At 44.4% G+C, this 20,283-nt stretch overlaps 1 protein-coding gene across 3 annotated transcripts in view; it reads left to right on the plus strand.

Annotated features, from left to right (window-relative positions):
- The window catches only part of LOC144686698 (sodium-driven chloride bicarbonate exchanger-like), a 344,112-nt gene extending 324,063 nt beyond the window's left edge, over window positions 1-20,049 (plus strand). For 2 of the 3 annotated variants that reach the window (XM_078552273.1, XM_078552274.1), the window contains one exon: window positions 18,338-20,049. In XM_078552273.1, coding sequence (XP_078408399.1) covers window positions 18,338-18,416 — 79 coding nt within the window. In that variant the 3' untranslated portion in view covers window positions 18,417-20,049. Of the gene's footprint in view, window positions 1-17,820; window positions 17,860-18,337 lie in introns of all 3 variants that reach the window. The other variant, XM_078552275.1, reaches the window with a different exon arrangement.
- Window positions 20,050-20,283: the final 234 nt, after the last annotated feature.

Below are 20,283 nucleotides of genomic sequence, written 5' to 3' on the forward strand. Positions count from 1 at the left end.
TAATCCCATTTTCCAGCACTAGGCCCATAGCCTTGTATGCCATGGCATCGCAAGTGCATATCCAAATACTTCTTAAATGTTATGAGGGTATCTGTCTCTAGCACCCTTTCAGGCAGTGAGTTCCAGATTCCCACCACTCTCTGGGTGAAAAAAATCTTCCTCACATCTCCTTTAAACCTCCTGCTCCTTACCTTAAATCTATGCCCCCTGGTTATTCATCCCTCCGCCAGGGGGAAAAGTTCCTTCCTGTCTACCCTATCTATGTCCCTCATAATTTTATAGACTTCAATCATGTCTCCTCTCAATCTCCTCTGCTCCAGGGAAAATAACCCCAGTCTATCCAATCTCTCCTCATAACTAAAGCTCTCCAGCTCAGGCAACATCCTGCTAAATCTCCTCTGCACTCTCTCTAGTGCAATCACATCCTTCCTATAATGCGGATTCCAGAACTGCGCACAATACTCTAGCTGTGGCCTAACCAGTGTTTTATACAGTTCCAGCATAACCTCCCTGCTCTTACATTCTATGCCTCGGCTAATAAAGGCAAGTATCCCATATGCCTTCTTAATCACCTTATCTACCTGTCCCGCTACCTTAAGGGACCGTTGGACATGCACACCAAGGTCCCTCTGATCCTCAGTATTTCCCAGGGTCCTACCATTCAACGTGTATTCCCGTGCCTTGTTTGTCCTGCCCCAGTACATTACCTCACACTTATCCGGATTAAATTCCATTTGCCACTGATCAGCCCATCTGACCAGCCCGTCTATATCCTCCCGTAATCTAAGGCTATCTTCCTCACTATTTACCACCCCACCAATTTTCGTCATCTGCGAACTTACTGATCAACCCTCCTACATTCAAGTCTAAATCGTTTATATTTACCACAAACAGCATGGGACCCAACATCGATCCCTTTGGAACCCCACTAGACACAGGCACGCAGTCACAAAATCACCCCTCCATCATCACCCTCTGTTTCCTGCCACTCAGCCAATTCTGGATCCAATTTGCCAAATTGCCTTGGATCCCATGGGCTCTTACTTTTGTTATCAGTCTCCCATGCGGGACCTTATCAAAAGCCTTGCTGAAGTCCAAGTAGACTACGTCAAATGCATTGCCCTCATCTACACACCAGGTCATCTCTTCGAAAAATTCAATCAAATTGGTCAGACATGACCTCCCCTTAACAAAACCATGCTGACTGTCCTTGATTAATCCCTGCCTCTCCAAGTGTAGACTGATTCTGTCCCTCAGAATTGCTTCCAATAGTTTCCCCACCACTGAAGTTAGACTGACTGGCCTGTAGTTCCCTGGTTTATCCCTTTCTCCCTTCTTGAATAACGGTACCACATTGGCTGTCCTCCAGTCCTCTGTCACCTCTCCTGTGGCCAGAGAGGTATTGAAGATTATTGCCAGCACCCTTGTTATCTCCTCCCTTGCCTTACTCAACAGCCTGGGATACATTTCATCCGGGCCTGGAGATTTATCTACTTTTAAGCCTGCCAGACCACTTAGAACCTCCTCCCTTTCTATGCTAATTTCTTTAATTATATCACAGTCATTCTGCCTGATTTCCATACCCACGACGTCCCGCTCACTTGTGAACACGAACATAAAGTATTCATTTAGAACCGTACCTACGTCTTCCGGCTCCACACACAAATTACCACTGTGGTTCTTAATGGGCCCTACTTTTTCCCTAGTTATCCTCGTACTTTTAATGTACTTGTAAAATAACTTTGGATTTTATTTTATCTGCCAATGTTTTTTCATGCCCACTTTTTGCTCTCTTAATTTCCTTTTTAAGTCCCCTCCCTACACATTCTATATTCCTCTAGGGCTTCCGCTGTTTTGCACGCTTGGTATCTGCCATAAGCCTCCCTTTTTCTCTTTATCCAATCATTTATATCCCTCGACATCCAGGGTTCCCTGAATTTGTTGGTCCCACCCTTTGTCTTTACTGGAATATGTTGACCCTGTACTCTCCCTATTTCCTTCTTGAATGAGTCCCACTGCTCTGACGCAGGTTTACCTAAAAGTAGCTGCTCCCAGTCCACTCTGGCCAAATTATATCTGATCTTATTAAAATTGGCCTTCCCCGAATTTAGAACTCTGATTTCTGGCCCCCTCTCTTTTAGACCTTCTACGTACTGGCTTAAAAAGCTCTCCCGGATGCATTTTAAGAATTCCACTCCCTTTAAACCTATCACACTATGACTAACCCAGTTAATGTTGGGGAAGTTGAAATCCCCCACTATTACTACCCTATTATTTTTACACTTCTCTGAAATTTGCCTATATATATGCTCTTCTATTTCTCTCTGACTGGGAGCCTATTGTACACTCCCAGCAATGCAATTGCTCTTTTTTTGTTTTTAAGTTCTAACCATATGGCTTCATTTGAGGAGCCTTCTGAGATGTCATCCTCCTTACTGCTATAATTGATTCCTTGAGCAATGTTGTGATACCCCCTCTTTTACCTCCTTCCCTGTCTCACCTGAAGACCCTATATCCTGGAATATTGAGCTGCCAATCCTGCCCCTCTCTCAACCATGTCTCCGTGACAGCAATGACATCATACTTCCATGTGTTAATTTGTTCCCTCGACTCATCTGCCTTATTTGTCAGACTCCTTGCATTAAAATAAATACCATCCAACCTTGCCAACCTCCCTTGTGCTTTAACTGGCCTATAATTTCTATGCCTTCCAGACTCACTTGCTCTCTCTTCTAATTTTGACTGTGTATCTCCCCCTGCTGAACCTCCTGTCAGGATCCCATCCCCTGCCAACTTAGTTTAAACCCTCCCCAACAGCACTAGCAAACCTCCCCGCAAGGATGTTGGTCCCATTCGGGTTCAGGAACAACCCGTTCGCCTTGTACAGGTTCCACCGCCCCCAGAAACGGTCCCAATGTTCCAGAAATCTAAAGCCCTTCCTACTGCACCATCTATCCAGCCACGCATTCATCTGGACTAACCTCCTATTTCTGTACTCACTAGCGCGTGACACTGGAAGTAACCAGAGATTACTACCTTTGAGGTCTTGTTTTTTAATCTGCTTCCTAGCTCCCTAAATTCTGCTTGCAGGACTTCATCCCTTTTTCTACCTATGTCGTTGATCCCACGATCTCTGTCTGTTTGCCCTCCCTCTTTAGAATGCCTTGCAGTTGTTCAGTGACATCCTTAACCCTGGCAGCAGGGCGGCAACATACCATCCTGTAGTCACGTCTACGGCCGCAGAAATGCCTGTCTGTTCCCCTTACTATCGAGTTTCCTACCACTATTGCCCTTCCCCTCTTTTTCCCCCTGCCCTGTGCAGCTGAGCCACTCACAGTGCCATGAGTGTGGCTGTACTCCCCAGAGGAACCGTCACTTTCACCATTTTCCAACACAGAAAAACAGTTCTCGAGCAAAATGCACCCTGGGGATTTCCTGACTGCCTGCCTGACACCTTTCTTCTGACTGATGGTCACCCATTCCCTCTCTGTCTACACTTCTGTAAGCTGTGGGCTGACCACGTCTAAAAACGTGCTATCCTCGAAATTCTCAGCCTCGCGGATGCACCTCAGTGACTCCAGCTGCCAGTCAAGCTCCAAAACTCGGAGCTCAAGTACCTGCAGCTGGTGGCACTCCTGCACACGTGGTCGGTCAGAGCATCTAGGACTTCCCACACGTTGCAGGCGATATATAACACAGGACTGAGCTGCCCTGCCATGCCTCCAGTTGAAACAAAAACCCTTACTTTAAGTTAAATGCAGTAAAAAAAGGTTAAATTATTTATGTGCTTTAAATAAAAATTAGAACCCTTACCTTTCCTTAGCTTAATCTATTTTAAACTGGAGAAAAACACTTACCCACTACTCACCAATCAGCTCTCACCTTTGTGCTGACATCACTTTTTGAAGCTTCCCCACACTCGTGCTGGTTCTGATCTCTCCGCTGCTGTCTCGCACGTCTTGTGATGTCAGTCTTGTTATTTTCAACAAGAACTGACAGCAGAACACTCTTTCCAGACTCTTTAAAAAGTCTAGTTTCTGAAGGCAACAGCACTAGGAGAGACATCCAAAAAGGACAGCACTTCCAACTACAGCCATACAAAAGAGTTTCATGATTGTGGGATCTACTTGAAAGGATTTTAACTTTCTTAGGTAGTATAATTGTGTAAATCCCTTGGTCACCACATCTGTAAACTGCTCCCCGCAATTCAGCTTATCATTTTCTTTGATACCTAGATACTTGTAACTGGTGACTATTTCTGTGTCCACATCACAAATCTTCACAGGAACATCATTAACTGTTTTTTTAACAGTCTATAACTAATTATTTTGCTATTTTTTCATTCAGTTTAAGGAAATTATCATTTTATAAACTTCTCCACCGAGTTCCTGTGGTTTACTTTATTATTCCTGAGTAGGCCCACAAGTACCATATCATCAGCATACTTCAGGGTTGTTATGTCATCATGCTCTGATTAGCAATCATTCGTGTAGAGGATGAAAAGCAAAAATGAAAATGCACAACTCTGAGGAGATCCAGTATTCATTAACATGGGTTCAGAGTAGAACCCGGAGACCAGCATTCGTTGGGTCCTGTTATGAAGGAAATCATTGCCTAACAGAAAATGAACCTTCTCATAGTGCTTTGCTGGCTTCTCCTCACATGAATTCTGCTTTCCTCTTTCTGTCTCTGTCTGCTTTCCCTTTATGTCTGCACCTGTGTATTAATTGCCTTCACCCTCTGGCTCTCCTACTTTCCCTCTCCTTTGTATTTGGCCACATGGCTTCTATCTTAACCTTATTCCTGTTAGTACTGCTTCCAAGGCAAGGGTTGCGAGGTCACATGGACTGGTATTTCTTATTATCCAAGAAAAATACAATTGATCCATTTACATTGATAAAAAGTCTTAAAAGTCCTTTTCAAACATTGTTAAAAACAATTACATATTCCACAGACATTTTAAAGAAATTACAAATTTTCTTTTCTGTACTGCTTCCTGGTGAAAGGTCATCACAGCTTCACTAAGGAGCCATAACTGCAAACTCAGAGCAGGGCTGGGATAAGGCTTGCATTTCCAGTAGCTGTGAAGATTACCATGCAAAGAACGTTTATGCACCTGGCTCCTTCCAGGCAATGCTGAAGATACTGGCAACATCTCACAGTTTGCAGTGCACTGCTAAAGGTCACTGAGGCTCTCAATGCAAAGAGAAATGTCTAATTTCATTTCTTCTTGGAAACGGGCAGAGAGCAAAAGCATTTTGCAAAGATTGCAGGCTTCGCCATGGTGCAGGGTGCCATTGACTGTACACACATTGCCTTGCATGCACCTCATGCCAATCCTGTCATGTACTTGAACTAAAAAGAATTTCACTCCTTCAACGTTTAGCTGGTGTGTGACCATAGGCAGTACATCATGCAGGTCAATGCCTGGTATCGTGGCAACAGTCATGCTGCATTAATTCCATGGCAGTCCTCTGTGCCACAGCAATCACCACAGCAAACCAAAGGGTGGTTACTGATGACAATGGTTATCAGCCATCGTCTTGGCTTATGACTCCAGTTCATAACTCCACAAATACATGCCTAGCAGGCATACAAAGACAGCCATGCTGCCAGAATGATTCCTTGGACTGTACTGCTCTGGAGGAGCCCAGCAGCACTTGGCAGAGGGGGTCTCAAGGTGGTGGTTTGTTGCACAACCTTGCTGTCATAAAGGTACAATCTTTGCCACCAGCTATCAGGTCAGAAACTGAAGAGGAAGAGGAGATGAGGGAGAAGGTGGTGAATGAGGAAGAAGGGAGACTGCAGCCTAGACAGTCCCTTTCTGCCTAGGGTTTTATGAACAACTAATTTAATTCTAATTGCAGTAAGCTGAACCCCAATTTCTAATTCAACAATAGTTCCCCACACCTTGTATTCGCTCTGCTACTAAACATCATATTCTCCCACAATGCAAAAATAAAAGCCAATGCAAAATGTATATAAATTAAATCATGCCAAATTGCATACAAATATCAACTAACCACCATTGTACATTCCCCTAGTTTCCAAATGCCTTTACCTGTCCTAGTGCCCCTAGGAGATGCTATCCCAGTGGCTGTAACATGGCAGGTGGAAGACTGCTGAATTTCAGTGCTGGAAGACTGCCGATGGTCTTGGAAGACGACCTCAAGGAACTCTGGACTTAAAAGGCCTGGCTTCAGACTGTGCCATCTCAGCATGGGCAGCAACAGTCTGGGCTGGTAGGCTGAGAGGCAGCAGCAAAGGTAAATGCGGTGTGGCAGAGGTGTGAGCACAAATGCTGTCATCTTAAGAGAGGACAGCAGGTTTTTGCTGCAAGGAATAAAAGCAGAAAGTGCTGGTATAACTCAGCAGGCCTGACAGCATCTGTGGAGAGAGGAATAGAGCAAATGTTTCAAGTCCAATTTGACTCTTCTTTGGCAGAAGAGTTATATAGGACTCAAAAAGTTTACTCTGTTTCTCTCTCCACAGATGCTGACAGACCTGCTGAGCTTTTCCAGAACCTTCTGTTTTTTTTTCCAGATATGCAGCATCTGCAGTATTTTGCTTTTATCATATTGTGCAGCATGAAACCACTGCCACTCTCCTGGGAAGTGCCTCAGCAATTTGAGTACTCTGTTGCAGGACACATTGCTGGATTGCCATGTCATCTCACAAGCCTCTTTTGACAGTGGTATCCAGAGCGATGATGACTTCAATATGAGCTTCTAATGTAACAATCAGATGTTGGGTGACTCTTGTTTTTGTTACAAATGAAGCTGAGACCTTGGCCATCAGACACTGCACCATTGCTGGATCCACAATTGTATTGATGGAAGTAGGCACCAGTTCCCTGTTGGAAATGATGAGTTCTAAGCTCTGCACAAATCCCTGTGCCAAGTTGTTGTCAGACTCCTCCAATTTCCTTGATATTGCACAGAGGCTTTCTGGAGGCTTCCCAATGAACCAAGCTTTTTGGTGTGTACATCCTCAGCTTTTCCCTGTAGCATGGTCACAATAAAATCCCCATCTGAGCCCTCTGCAGCAGTTCTTCTGTGTGACCTTGCCTTCTGACAAGCTGTTACCTGCACTATTCTTTCCCTCTGCCCTGACTGAAGCACATTTGTGCCCAGTGTCTGACCATGTACAGATCTTATCTCTAAAATATGCAGTGTCTTAATTGGAACTGGTAGCTGCAAGTGTTCAATCGATTAATGGAGCTGAATTTAACAGGGCATCAGGGCCCCGTCCCCACCAGTGAAAAAGTCAGGAGTGAGCCCACGCCCGCTCCCATGCTCGTCCTGCAGGTACTTAATGGTCACAGGGGAATTAATTGGTTTAAGGTGTGACTTGCACCCCCATCTGGGCAGGAAGTCCTACCTTTGAGGCAGTTGGCCAATCAAGTGGTTAGCAGCTCCCTAATCCCAGCAGTGCCTCCTGGAGTGATGACTGCAACAGTTCTCACTACCGGAGTCGGAGTGAAAGGTAAATGGGAGGGATGGTATCACTATATCACCAAAAGCCTATGCAATGAAAGCTGCCAAGCTGGACGCTTGGTGTGGGCCTCTCCTGTCGCTGGTTTTATCTTAGGATAAGGCTCTTAAGTGGCCATTAACTGATTTAAAAAATTGCAGCATGGGCAGAGGATAGGTGACAGACATGGTACCCATGGCTGTTTTCGGGCTCCTCCTGCCTGCAAACCCATTCACTGGCGTCCATAAAATCCAGCCCATGTTGTGTCTTCATCTTCACTGCCTTCCTGCCCTACCAGTGCTGCATGGGCAGGTTGCAGTTCTTGGATATCTGAAATGATAAAGGGATAAGGGTTGGGTTGTGGTCAGTGGAGTGGAGAAATGAATGCTTACATCATCTGCAGTTTCTAAGTAAGAAGGGAGTTAGGGATGAGGGAGAAGCGGAATTGAGAAGGAGGATTAGGTATGAGGATGTCTTTTGCCCCGACAATAACCTCGGTCACGGCAATAGCCCTTCCCATAATGGCACGACTCCCCCATTGAGTTTAAACAGGTAGGTGTGCCTGTTCCCCTCTGGTTAGCTCTTGCTGCCTCTTGTTTGTGCCATCTTCTCCTGGACTAGCTTAGTGGTAATATTTTAAATCTAGGAAGCCCAGGAACTGAGAAACTGAGATACCTCTGGGTGTAGTGAATGATGAGGGAAAAAGGAACATATACAGATAAATGGAATGGGGGACACTCCAAGCTCTGGTTGAGTTAGTATCTCTCTGTTATTTCAGCAGGAAAATGGACTGACCTGCACGATGGATGTACAAAATCACAGGTTTAACAGCTAACAGAATGCCTGTCATTTTGGACCATAATTTGCTGTGGCAGTACATCTAACAGTGTCTGTTGTTACTTAGACTTGCCCTTGTATGTTTGAGTTTATAAAACCTTTGCATGATAAGTTGCTGAAAGTTCAAGCTGATGACAGTGCAATAAGAGAATCCAGGCACTGGGGCCTGAAAGAATAGGCCAAGCAACTGTGTACCTCCTTATCCAGTTAGATTGAAGGAATAAAATGAACAGTGTAATGAGTGAGAAGGAAGTATAAATTAGAATGGACGAATTCAATGTCAAATCAGGTACTGAAAGAGATATAATGCATGGAATCATCTGGTCCCATTAGCGTCATGGTGGGCGGGGGGGACAATATGGCGAGAAGGCCAAAAATTTGTGTAACGCCGTCATGAAACCAGTTTGCAATCATCAGCTCCACATGTCAATAGCAGGCCATGTTTACCACCACCGCACATCAGGAACCTTCAGCACAGACTGAAGGAAAAACTCAAGCACGTGCCAGGGGTGGTGAATGCGCGGCACCTCTTCCTTGATGTCCTACGGGCGATGCTCCCGAGCGCTGCGCAAGATTGTGTGCACTCACCTCCGAGTTCCCCTCAAAGTTCAAATCGTCAGATGCACGCCTTTTAAAGGCAGTTCTGAAGCACCCAGATCTGAAGTCATGGTGAGGGGCAAGGCAGCACAGCCTGAAGAAAGTACACAAGCACATGCCTGGGGGTGGTGGGGAGGTGCATGGTGAAGGAAGTGGCCACACACTTGGAAAAGCTTGTCAAAAGTTAACATTCTTCCGCAGCTGAGACCGTTCAGCAGCAGCTCCATTGACTTGCTTGGTGTTGGGATTCTGAAGATTTTCTGCCCAATCAAGCAATGCAAAAACATGAAATGCCACCAAATGCTACAGAGCTTTTCACCCCTTGGGCACAGACTGCGTATTAATGTGCATTTTAGGGCGAGCAGAGCAATTGGCCAACTGGGCAAGTTGTAAAATCCCCTTGCAAAAGGTGACTGTGGCACAGTCACTGGTGGAGGTGCTCACAGCCCCTTGCAATGTCTTTATTAAGGTTTGGACCAGTATCCATCATGGTTCAAGCTAACAGTGCAGCCTTGCAATGCAGGTTAGAAGAATGCCTGCGTCTGAGCTGAGAGCACAGCATGCAGTCCAGTGTGCGAAGCTGCTGCCATTCGGTCAAGTGGAGTGGGTGGGGTTTCAGACAGCCAATGAGCGCACTACACACTGGCTATCCAAGTGGTGGCCAGCACTCTCCTGCATGCATGAAGGGCCTTCAGACTTAGCCAAGAGAGGTTCTTAGGACATATATGCTAACCCACGCATCCCCCTCTTAGATCCTGCAGGAGGAGAACATCAGGATCATGGAGCATTAGCGGTATGCCTCATGGCTTACAGAGAGCAGAGAGGAAGGAGAAGTGTGGCAGAGGCACCTGGCTCGGCAAAGGGAGGAGTACCTCCCTCAAGATGAAGGGTGGAAGGGCCTGCTGCGCACGCAGCTGAAGATCCACAGCGAGCCATCACTCATAGGTGCTCCGCTAGATCCAGGGTCTATAGACGGCACCTGCAATTCCTGCAGATGACTGAGAACCAGTGTTGCCAAAAACTGAATGTGTCTAGGGAACTGGTCGGTCACATGTGCCACCTACTGCAGGATTTGGCGCCACGAGGGCACGGAGGGCATCCACTGCCAGTGGGTGTGAACGTGACTGCGGTGCTCAATTTTTACGCCAGTGACTCCTTCCAGGGCTGCACAGGTGACCTGTACAGGGTCTCGCAAGGTCCATGGACAACTGTATCCAGGAGGTCACGGACGTCATCTTCACGAAGGCACAGAACTTTTCTTTCAACTGGGATCAGGAAAGCTAAGAAGCAAGAGCTCTGGGATTTGCGCAGATCTCTAGTTTTCCACAGGTGCATGGTGCCATCGACTGCACTCACGTGGCACTTAGATCTCTATGGCAACAAACAATCAACAACGTCAACTGCAAGGGCTTCCACTTACTGAAAGTTCAGCTGGTGTACGGCCACCACAAAAGCATCCTACAGGTCTGCACATGATTCCCAGGGATTGTCCACGACACCGACATTCTTAGCAGGTCTCAGATCTCTGACATCTTCCAGGGTCCAAAGAAGCTGCAGGGTTGGATCCTCAGGAACAAGGGCTACCTACAGAGGATGTGGCTGATGACGTCCGTGCGGCGGCCTCAGACTGCAGCAGAGAGATGGTATAATGAGGCTTATGCCATAACCTGGACTTTGGTGGTGCAAACGATAGGCATTTTGAAAATAAGCTTCTGGTGCCTTGACACGTCAGGTGAGCACTGCAATACAGTCCACCAAGGGTGTCGCTCATCATCATTGCTTGCTCCGTGCTACACAACTTGGCGCTGCAGCGGGGAAAGAACCTGGCTGAGGAGGAGATGCAAGAGCTGCACATATCCTCGGATGAGGAGGACATCAAAAGCGATGACCATGATAAGGTCCTCGAAGGTGAAGATGCCAGCAATGAGACATCACACTGGCCAGACGAGGCAGGCGTGCTCAGGAGGCCCTCATAGCCACAAGATTTGTGGAGGATGATGACGAGATGCAGTGAGGACACTCCATAGATCTTCACATTGCCTCTGTGAAAGTCTGACTCCTGACTGGCTGATGGCAGCTTGCTTGCGCTCTGTGATCAGGGTCATATCATGGAGACGCAGCTGTGAAACTTTAAATGCACCTGATCTTTTGTCAGCCTTCAGCACCTGACCCCTTCAGGAGCACAGTGTCATCATTCACAGATACTGAAGAGATGGGGCCAGCCCCATCTTAAAGCTGCTGAGAGCACACAGCAAGAATGACGGAACTCTGTGACTCCTGCCCACGAGATGCTAGCAGCAATGACAAGCACCATTAAGGTGCAGTCATCACTAACATGTTAAGTGAGTGTGAAGCCGACCATCACTTTAATTTGAAGGTTACACAATGCATGGGGGAGAGGCCCTGGACTGAGACACCTGCCTTTATCTTGTGCAGGAACCAAGTTTGCACACTTGTGTGACATGAACACTGCTCATCATAACAAGGAGCCATAGGCAAGGAGACATTATGTACAAGTGATTAACACCCATGCCCAGACTGTGCAACCACATCATCTTCACCTTCATAACCCTGCCATCTTGGTATTCCCCCGACATCCACACCGGAGGTGGAGGCAGCCTGCTGACTATGGGCTCTGTCTGTGATGACCTTGGTGGACGTCCTCTGGAGGGCCCTGACCTGCTTTTGATGTCCTGCTGGGGCCAGCTGCACCCTCCTCAGCCGTTTGAGCTGGAGCTGTGAGAGTCACAAGAAGAGGGAATTTGGATTGGCCAGGCATTCCCAGAATCACCGCGGTGGATGGCCCCGGGCTGTCGAGGTGCTGGTCCTCCTCCCTATGGGTGCCCGAAGGCCCCTGGCTGAGTCTGTTAGGAGAAGGGGAAGCTGGAATGAGATGGGCTGCCCCACACCCGTTTCGCATTGACACTGTTGGAGGCCAACTATGGCGTCAGTGATGAGATCAGCCCGTGCAGCAGTGCAGGTCAAATGTCCTGGACCAAGGTCTCCATGGTGGTTGCCATCCTACCAGTGTTGACCTCAATGTATTGGCATGCCGGCGCTATAACCTCAGATTGAAGGCGGACGGACTCCCCATTGTGCCTTGCAATCTGAGGGGTGCAGCAGACATCCCTTCCCGATGTTTCTGAGCTTGTCTTTGCAGCTGCAGCAACTGAGGTATGACCAAGTCCAGAGGCTCCTCATCTGACTTAGATTCAGCAGATCTCTGGCCTCCAGCTGACCTCTGAGTGACACAAACCTGGGAAGTCCCTGCCTCCACCTGCTGTGGGTCAGACAGTCTGATGTGCTCACCAGATTGTGATCCTGAGGCTACTCTGGAACTAGGTCCCACCGAGGTGTGTGTCTCTGCGTTGGTGGAGGGTGTGGGTGAGCGCTGCGACGGATCTAAAATTAGGGTGTCATCAAATTCTTCTTCCAAAGTGTCTTCGGGGCTTGATTCGAGAACCTGGGTCGTGGACCCCCTCGACTGCTTCCCAGACATGCCTACGAAAGGAGAGATAATTAGTGCATGGCAGGGGACTGCAGAACAGGGGAACTCACTCACAGCATGTTGGTCTGATGGATGTTGCACTGCTGGATCCTCACTTGGTCGAGCACCACCGACCTCACTGTTAACACAGGAATGGTCCAGATCTTTGCTGGCCAGCTGGATGACTCTATTTTCAAAGTTCGTGAGGACCTTGATGTTGGGCATTCCTCCACCAGTTGTGACCTCTCCCTTTTGTTGTGTGCCAGCTTGTCCTGCATGAATACAGATGGAGAGCATATAAGCAGAACACCTGCCAGGCTAGGTGAGAAGGATGCCTGGCATGTGTGGGTGGTGAGTGGTGCCATGGATGGGATGAGGACACGATCAGCAGGGCAAGTGAGGGTGTGTGTGAAAGAGTGAATGGTGATGTCCCTTGAACTAGCAGTGAGTGAGATCCCTGTGGACGGGTGTTGGTGAGTGTGTGAGTTGAGAGTGATGAGAAGAGTGACTTACCTTGCGAAACAGTGGAGATCAGTCATCCCTTTCCATTACACCACTGGGTGGCTGTCCTCTTTTGCAGGACGTTGGTACTGACTACTGCTGCCACTACCTCCCAATCTTGTTTGCAGGTCTTCGCCCAGAGATAGGGTAGAGGACTGCACAACGGGCCTCCACTTCATCCAGTAGGCCGCCGAGGGAGGCATTGCTAAATTTGGGGGCAGCATGTGTCCTCCCTTTGGCAGCCATGGCCTTTTAAGTAAGGCACCCAGATTATTGAAGGCCTGAGATGATGGCGGGATGGGCGAATCCTAGGCCACCTCACCAGTGATCCAGGGTTTTTCCTGTGAATGCATTATTGTTGAGGCTGGCTGCACCGGGAATGGGACGATATGGCGCGAAAACCCACCATTGTGGCCAGTAAGTAAAATGAGTTTTTTCATGCCCGTACTGCACTTAGTGCAAACCTGGGACGATTCCACCCAATGATTGAATGGCGAGAGAGGCAAAAAGGAGAAAGGAAAAGTAAAAGAAATAAATATCTAAAATTTTACTTATAAAATTTCCAACAAGTCTTGTAATAGTTAATTTCCATACCAGTGAGATGAACTGTCAGTTATTAACACTTATAACATCAATTTTCTGTGGTGAGTTTAGTTTGTATTGACTGCGCAAATACAGTAACTTGATGCAGTTCTGTGCATTTGAATTGAACCAGACAGATCCTGATTTTGTGAAACTACAGGCAATGTGGCACATCTCAGGCAGAAACTTGGGATTTCTGATTTGCCTTAACTTGCTGATATTGTTAATGGCTTTTTCCCCTCAGGTTCCCCCCCTCCTTCAAATCTGCTATCATCACCCCCTCCTCAAAATAGAAAACCTTGACTCACCTGGTTGCAAACAACCATGCCACCTCCAAACTCCCTTTCCTCTCCAAAGTCCTCAAACAGATTGTCGCCTCCCAAATGTGTTCACCTTTGCCTGAACTCCATTTGAATCCCTTCAATCAGCTTTCCATCCCTACCACATTTCTGAAATGGCTCTTATCAAAGCCACAAACAGCATCCTATGTGTCTGTGACAAAGTTAAACTATCCCTCCTTGTACTTCTCGACCTAACTGCAGCATTTGAAATGGTTGATCAAAACATGCTCCTCCAGCAGCTCTCCACCATTATACACTTGGGTGGAAGTGTACTCCCTTAAATTCATTCTATCAATCTAATCTTAGCCAGAGCATCACTTGCAATGGCTTCTCTCCCAGCTGCTGCAATTATGTCTGGTGTCCCCTAAGGATTGATCCTTGGCCACCCTTCTATTTCTCATCTATATGCCATCCCTTAGTGACATCATCCAAAAATCACTGCATCAGTTTCCACACGTGCACTGACAACACCCAGCTCTATCTCACCACCACCTCTCCCAACTCTCCATTCTCTTTAAATTGTTAGACTGTTTGTCTGTTATCCAGAACTGGATGAGCAGAAATTTCCTCCAATTAAATATTGGGAGGACTGAAAACATTGTCTAGCCACTGATTCCATCCCTTTCCCTGGCAACAGCCTGAGGCTGAACCAGACTGTTTGCAACCTTGGTGTTATACTTGACACTGAAAAGAGCTTCTGATCACATGGTTATACCCATCACTAAAACTGCCGATTTCTACCTCTGTACATTGCCCGAATCGTCCCTGTTTCAGCTCATCTGCAGATGAAATCCTTACCTGTACATTTGGCTCTTCAGCAGCAACTCACCAAGGATCCTTTGACAGCACCTTCCAAACCCGTGACCTCTACCACCTAGGACAAGGGAAACAGGGAACCTGCAAGTTCCACAACAAGCCACACGCCATCCTGACTTGGAACTACATTGCCGTTCTTTCACTGTCACTGAGTCAAATTCCTGGAACTCGAAACAGCACTGTAGGTCAGCACACACACAGGGATGATCCATGAAGGGATTAAGGTGCAAGTTAGGACATGGGCAGAAGAGTTTTCGGTGACCTCAAATTTGAAGATGGGAGAAGATGGGAAGCTGGTCACAACTGCATTTGATTTTTTTAAATCCTTCCATGGGTGTGGGCATCGTTGCCTAGGCCAGTGTTTATTGCTCATCCCTAATTGCCCTTGAGAAGGTGGTGGTGAGCTGCCTTCTTGAACTGTTGCAGTCTATGTGGTTTGGGTACACCCACAGTGCTGTTAGGGAGGGAATTCCAGGAGTCTGACCCAGCAACAGCGAAGGAACAGTGATATGGTTCCAAGTCAGGATGGTGAGTGACTTGGAGGAGAACTTCCAAGTGGTGGTGTCCCCATGCATCTCTTGCCCTTGGCCTTCTAGATGGTAATGATCGTGGGTTTGGAAGGTTCTGTCTAAGCAGCCTTGGTGAGTTCCTGTCGTGAATCTTGTAAATGGTACACACTGCTATCGCTGTGTAATACCATAAAAATCAGTGCTTGAGCCTCAGTTATTTATGATACATCTCTTCACCTAAGTCATTCATATCAAGGGTAGTGTATCAAAGTTTGCTGGCAATATAAAGTTCAGTGGGAAATAAGCTGTGGGGAGGATGCAAAGAGGCTGAAAAAGGATATAGAAAGTTTCAGTGAGTGAACAAAAACATGGTAGATGGCGAATTGTGAAGTTAGCCACTTTGGAAGGAAAAATAGAAAATCAAAATATTTATCAAATGGTGACGGACTGAGAAATGTTTGCATTCAGAGAAACCTGGGTGTCTTTGTACAAGAATCACAGAAAGTTAACATGCTGGTACAGCAAGCAATTAGGAAAGCAACTGGTATGTTAGCCTTTATTACAAAGGGATTAGAGTATAAGAGTGAAGAAGTCTTACTACAATTGTGTAGGACCTTGGTGAGACCACACCTGCAGTACTGTGTACAGCTTTAGTCTCCTTCCCTAAGGAATGAGAGACTAGCTTTGGAGGGAGGGCAACAAAGGTTCACTTGACCAATTCCTTGACTGAGAGGATTGATTTATGACAGGAGATTGAATAGATTAGATCTATATTCTTTAGAATTTAGAAGGATCAGAGGTAATCTCATTGAATCATGTAAAATTCTTAAAGGATTTGATAGGGTAGATGCTGGAAAGATATTTCCCATCGCTGGGGAGTCTAGAACTATGGACCACAGTGTCAGAATAAGGGATTGGGCATTTAGGACAAAAATGAGAAATTTCTTCACTCAAGGGGTTATGGCTCCTTCAAATTCTCTGCCCCAGAGGATTATGAATACTCATTCGTTGAACATAGTCAAGACAGATATCGATGAATTCCTGGATGCTAAGGGAATTGAGTAATATGGGGATAGCACAGGAAGGTGGAATCGAGGTAGAAGATTACTCAGATCATATTGAATAGCAGCATAGGCTCAAGGGCCGAATGACTTAGTCCTGCAACAAAAACAGAAAATGCTGGAAAAACTCAGCAGGTCTAACAGCATCTGTGGAGAGAAAAAAAAGAGTTACTGTTTCGCATACACTCAATTGACTCTTCTTCAGAGCATAAGGACTCAAAACGTTAACTCAGTTTTTTTTCTCTCCACTGATGCTGCTGTTAGACCTGCTGAGTTTTTCCAGCATTTTCTGTTTTTGTTTCAGATTTCCAGCATCCGCAGTATTTTGTTTTTGGCTTAGTCCTGCTCCTTGTTCTCATATTCTTATGATGCTAAATTTTATACCTTGTTGTCAAAAGCTAACACTAATCATGTGAGACTGCTATTTGTTGTTAGTTATTGCTGATCATTAGTTAGTTTGTTATTTTGGGGCATTTTTATGTTGCACAGAATGTAAAGTTAATCAATTCATTTAACAATCCAGATTAACAACACATGGATAATTTATAATCTATGTCTTATAACTTGATTTGATAAACCAAATGTGTTTATTATATATTATTAATATTAATGTATTCATATACTCAATTGAGGTTTGTTGTAATGGAAAGTTCGAAAATAGCAAAGTATGCATCTTTTGCTGTTTAAAGTGTGGAGCTTTTCCTTTTCCCATTTGCACAGTGTTGATCTGTTTGGAAGTTCAGAAGCTAAACAAGATAAAGACTATAAAATTCTGGAAATACTCAGCAGGTCTGGCAGCATCTGTGGAGAGATAAACAGACGACAGGATTTTGCATTTTGGGTCGGGACCCCAATGTTGGGGTCAGATGGGTTCCCAACTCCGTACAGAGTTGGGAACAGTCATCAGGGAGAAGTCTTCCCTTGATTGGCCAATTAGTGGATAGAGAATGTGCTCACCATTCAATTAAGGATGATGGGCAGGCTCTCGAAGCTGATGGGCCAGTAGGAGACCCTCCAGCACAGAAGGAGATGCAGCCTGCCAGTGCAGGGAAGAGAGAGAACATGGTTGCCCAAGTTTTGCAGTTCACCTCTCAGCAACTTGAAAAAATGTGGAATAAAAAACTGGCCGGAGCTGCCAAGCCACCATTATGGAGGGAAAACCCCTCAATAGGGCAGCCGCAGTTTTGGGCCAGGTATGCTGAGGCTGGGTCCTCAAAATCTGCCACCCACCACTCATCACCCCCTCCCCCCGCCCCCCCCCCACCAGCCACTCGATCTCTGATAAAGGGTCATTAACTTTCCAGCCCGTTAGCTCTGTTTCTCTCTCCACAGATGCTGCCAGACCTGCTGAATATTTCCAGCATTTTCTGTTTTTATTCTAGATTTCTAACATCTGTGGTAATTTGCTTTTGAGACCAAGACTAGGCTGAGTATAAGTCCTCCAACAAATTAGGTTTCTGTAGGAAAAGACTGGAATTTTGGAAAAAATGCTAACATCATTGTATCTTGTTAAATATATGTAGATCACATAAGGCAGTGACTACGATTGTGCTGAATGTCTGAAACAGGATTAACATCTCTCTTAACCTACTGTTTCATTCCATTTCTGTCATAAGCTCCCCTTCCTTACCTCTCTAGAAGCTAGTTCCCCAAAGGTAAGTCTCTCTTCCCTTTGATCTTTTTGTCATTCATGCCTGCGTTATCTTGCACAGTTTCTGATCACTCTCTAGCTATTCATACTGTTTTACACAAGCTGTGCAGAAGATACAGAACCAAATATAAGGTAAGAATTTTTAAACATTCATGAGAAATTAAGCACAAACAACATGGATTGTTCAAAAAGATTACTCAAAATACATTTTGATGGTGTTCTGTCTGCACAGTTGTGGTGTAAAAAGGTTTTGTTTCTTTGTTTTATGGTTTGCTAATATGGCAGATGTAAGCTGCTCACTTAAATGCTATTTTGAATGAAATTAGACTTGCTAATATAAGATTGCATTTGAATTGCACAGTTTCCTAAACAGCCGCATGGATCATCTTACTTGTAGTCACTCTGTGTTATATTCAGTTGTATTTTGATTTCAGCATATCTAAACCTCAGCACCTTCAATATTTTCCTTTCTCTTTTTTCAGTTCACATGCTAATCATGAACGAAGAAAAGAGAAGAAAGCCGACTCAGGGATGGGTATCGACAGGGAAACATGTCTTTGATCTATTTTATATTCAGTTCCATGTTTACCTGCTCAATGAAAAAATAATGATACATTTAATTATTCCATCCAATTCAATTCCAAATTTACTAGTCTTGTAATCTAATAATTTATCATTGAAACCAGCGCATAATAACTTATTAACAGTGTTGGATGCACTAATATACTATTGGGTACTAATATGTGTTTAAGGTTTTAAATGTGAAAATATTAGTGTATCAGGTGTGCAGATGACATAAAAAAGCTGCAGTTTACTTGTTGTAACATAGTGGTCAAATATCTCACTTAGATTTTATATCTGTAATTTGAAAGTCAGTGTTTGTGATTTTACATTTTAAATATGTGGTTATCTACTTATTACTTTATATTGCTTTACAAGTTTATATTTCACCCTTACTATTCAAAAGTAATGAGTTAGTGTTGACGATATGTCCCATTCTTAAACTATTATCTTTTTAGATGCTTTTCATAATCTCATGTATTACGCAAAATGCAAAAGCTTTATCTGGGAGATATGCAAGATGGAAGTATGTTTTCATAGAATTACGCTTCTGCAAAATTAATATATTTTCCAGTTGATATCCGTTTCTAAATCTAATCTGTGTTAATTTAAACACACTAAGCAAGATAATAGACGATGGAGTAAGATCAAATAACAATAGTGTGATTTTACTTAATTCTGTAAGATTACATACATTGATCAAGCTTGGATTGTTCAGAATTTACTGTATCCAAATAATCTGATGAGAATCAATGATTTTGTAGTTGCTGGTATTCCCCAATGATAACATTATGGTCTATTTCAAATTGCAATATTAAGGTGGCTGCTTATTTTGCACAATATATGTAATTGACAGCACATTTTCTCTGGATATTTTAAACCTTTCAATGTTCTGAGAAACAAGTGAAACCAGCTATCCATTATTATTAGCAGGGGGTCCACATTGTTTCTGTAAACATGTTCAATCCAATAGGAAAGCAACAATTTTTCCTGTGAAGTGGATGAAGAACAAAGTATCTGTAATCTGTATACAAAATTAGACGAATGTGCAAGTACTTTTGAACTCTTACACAGCATTTATCTGTAATGTGTTGTACACTTAGCAAAGTACAAATTTTGTTACTTGAACTTAGAAATCTCACTTTATTCATGATATCACAAATCTTTTTAATGTATGTAAATTTAACGTTGTTTAAAATCTATTAGCACAATTAATTTTTCCTTAGTGAATCAATTAAAATTATATCTGTATATGATGGGTAAACAGTATTAAAATTCGTAAACCAATTTATTTTAAACTATTTTCTTGATGAAAAAATTAAATTCAACAACAATGGTTGCTAACAGTAGTTGTTTTATGCAGAAATATAAATACAGATTTACTCAATGGAGAACAATTCTTGTGCATCTTTAATGGCCTTGCCATATTGAACAGTTCCAATAGAATTCACAAAAACTGGTTGTAACTTTGTTCCTTTAAAATTCCTATTCTTGTCAAAGGTGATAAAACAAAGCTGGCAAAATTTATTGTTATTATAACTTTCAGCATTATTGATTAAATAACAAAATCACAGTTGGGTTTTATTTTCGCTAACTGAGAATGTTTGGCGAGACCTAATAAAAAATTCATCTTATTCGTTATCTATCCATTTTGAATTATGCTTACATAATTCCTGTGGCATAATTCTGAATTCCAAACAACTTTCTTTTCTATCTTCTGTGGGCAATGCAATCTTTATTACACTGCTACTTTCATCTACTTGCTGCCCGTCAGTGGCATCAGCAGAAAACACATCAGATTCTACATGTACACTGGTGACCCCGAGCTCTGTGTCATCACCACTTTTCTCGACTTCTCTATTACTTC

This window comes from Cetorhinus maximus, chromosome 11 (assembly GCF_964194155.1).
Source record: "Cetorhinus maximus chromosome 11, sCetMax3.hap1.1, whole genome shotgun sequence".
In the NCBI taxonomy this organism is placed as follows: Eukaryota; Metazoa; Chordata; class Chondrichthyes; order Lamniformes; family Cetorhinidae; genus Cetorhinus; species Cetorhinus maximus.